Source organism: Paralichthys olivaceus, chromosome 4 (genome assembly GCF_024713975.1).
Source record: "Paralichthys olivaceus isolate ysfri-2021 chromosome 4, ASM2471397v2, whole genome shotgun sequence".
Classification (NCBI taxonomy): domain Eukaryota; kingdom Metazoa; phylum Chordata; class Actinopteri; order Pleuronectiformes; family Paralichthyidae; genus Paralichthys; species Paralichthys olivaceus.
This window is the reverse complement of record NC_091096.1, coordinates 17140136-17141850: the sequence shown is the minus strand read 5'-3', so window position 1 is coordinate 17141850 and position 1715 is coordinate 17140136. Positions and strand designations below refer to the sequence as shown.

General features: G+C 37.3%; 1 protein-coding gene across 1 annotated transcript; it reads left to right on the top strand.

The window, feature by feature from the left end:
* The first annotated feature begins 539 nt into the window (after positions 1 to 539).
* On the top strand, positions 540 to 1715 carry nkx3-1 (NK3 homeobox 1). The gene is made up of 2 exons (XM_020093721.2): positions 540 to 803; positions 1111 to 1715. Exons 1-2 carry the CDS (start codon positions 608 to 610, stop codon positions 1503 to 1505), a joined length of 591 nt encoding a protein of 196 aa, XP_019949280.1. The 5' UTR covers positions 540 to 607; the 3' UTR covers positions 1506 to 1715.

Below are 1715 nucleotides of genomic sequence, written 5' to 3'. Positions count from 1 at the left end.
ATGAGAATATATTGTTTGCCTATTTTATAGTTAAAATATTTGCGATGTATGGCAGATTTACTTCATGTATATGAATAATAATTCCTATATATTTATACATAAGCATTGATTTATTGGTTGTCAAGCTAAAACAGATAAAACATATTGTGTTGATATATCACAATTTAACATTGTATGAAAGAAGCCATATATTATATTTATATTATATATATATATATATATATATATATATATATATATATATATATGATATATATAACATTATATTAAAACTATGTTGTTTAAAAAAGTTATTTGTGCATTTTACAACAAATGTTTTTTAATTTGGAAAATCGATATAAATAGCATAATTTCAAAAAGGCCAGTTTAATAGAATTAAAAATATATTATGCATATTCAATTTGCATAAAACAATAGAAAGTGATTAACACTTAACAGCACATAGTGAGCCACTTGTCCCGCCTTCTTATCTTGTAAGTGCAGTGTGCGTGAGCCCGCCTCTGCTCTGGTATAAATTCAGCCTGCGTGAGTGTGTGAGGACTCACACTCCTTCAACCACGTCCCCCTGCAGCTGCAGCCCTCTGGCTCTGATCTGTGGATTTACTGGATGGACATGTCTGATACAGTTAAACCTCGGACTTCCTTCCTCATAGAGGACATCCTGTCCATCAAGGACAGCACGAGATTTAATGGCAAATGCAGTTCACAGAAGATGGAGAGATGTTCGTCGTGGGAGGAGGAAGAGTCTGAAAAGTTGACAGAGAAACTCTGTGCTCAGGAGACAGTGTCTGGAGAACACTCAGGTGAGCTGCAGATTTACTCTAACAGGAATTTTACATTAACACAAACAATATAGTTTATAGAGTTATAGAGTATTTGAATTCCAAAAAAATGTTTTAGAGGATGGATGCTTTTCTTTTAAATGATATGTCTGCACAATCAGAAGTTGTAGCAATGTACTGAAGTTCTCAGGGGACAAAGAATGTTTTTATTCATTGTCATGAACCAATTTTTGGAAAACTACTTCAAATTATTGCAGACTACACCATAGTATGTACTGAAGAATATAATTGTCTTCCTTAATCACGTATTCACATATGTACTTCACAGGGTCTCTGAACACCTCCTGTCCCATCACCCCAGAGTCCAGAAGTATGTTCACCACAGGGAAACAAAGACGCTCTCGAGCTGCGTTCACACACCTCCAAGTGCTGGAACTGGAGAAGAAATTTAACCACCAGAAATACCTGTCAGCCCCGGAGCGGGCTCACCTGGCCAACGCCCTGAGACTGACTGAGACCCAGGTGAAAATCTGGTTTCAGAACCGGAGGTACAAAACCAAACGAAAGCAGCAGACGTCAGAGTTCAGTAAGGATGTGTACAGAGCCGAGGGCCTGAGAGAGGAATTAGTGCGGTCGTCCCTGATCACCTCTTTCTGCAAAGCTTACCAGTACAGACCCTACCTGTGGGACTACAGTGGCCCCTGGGGACCAACGTTATGGTGAAAGTGACACTGTGATTTTAAATCATGTGTGGTATTCCTGATATTTAGGCTCAATGTTCCTTATCAAAGATGATTCCTTACTCACAGAATCATATGTGTAAAAGCATGAATGAATATGATGTGGTTTTGCACAAAAAACCATTAAATCACTGAATTCACTTGTGGCATTATTGATTAATTGACTGATTAATAAACCAATACTGATACATTT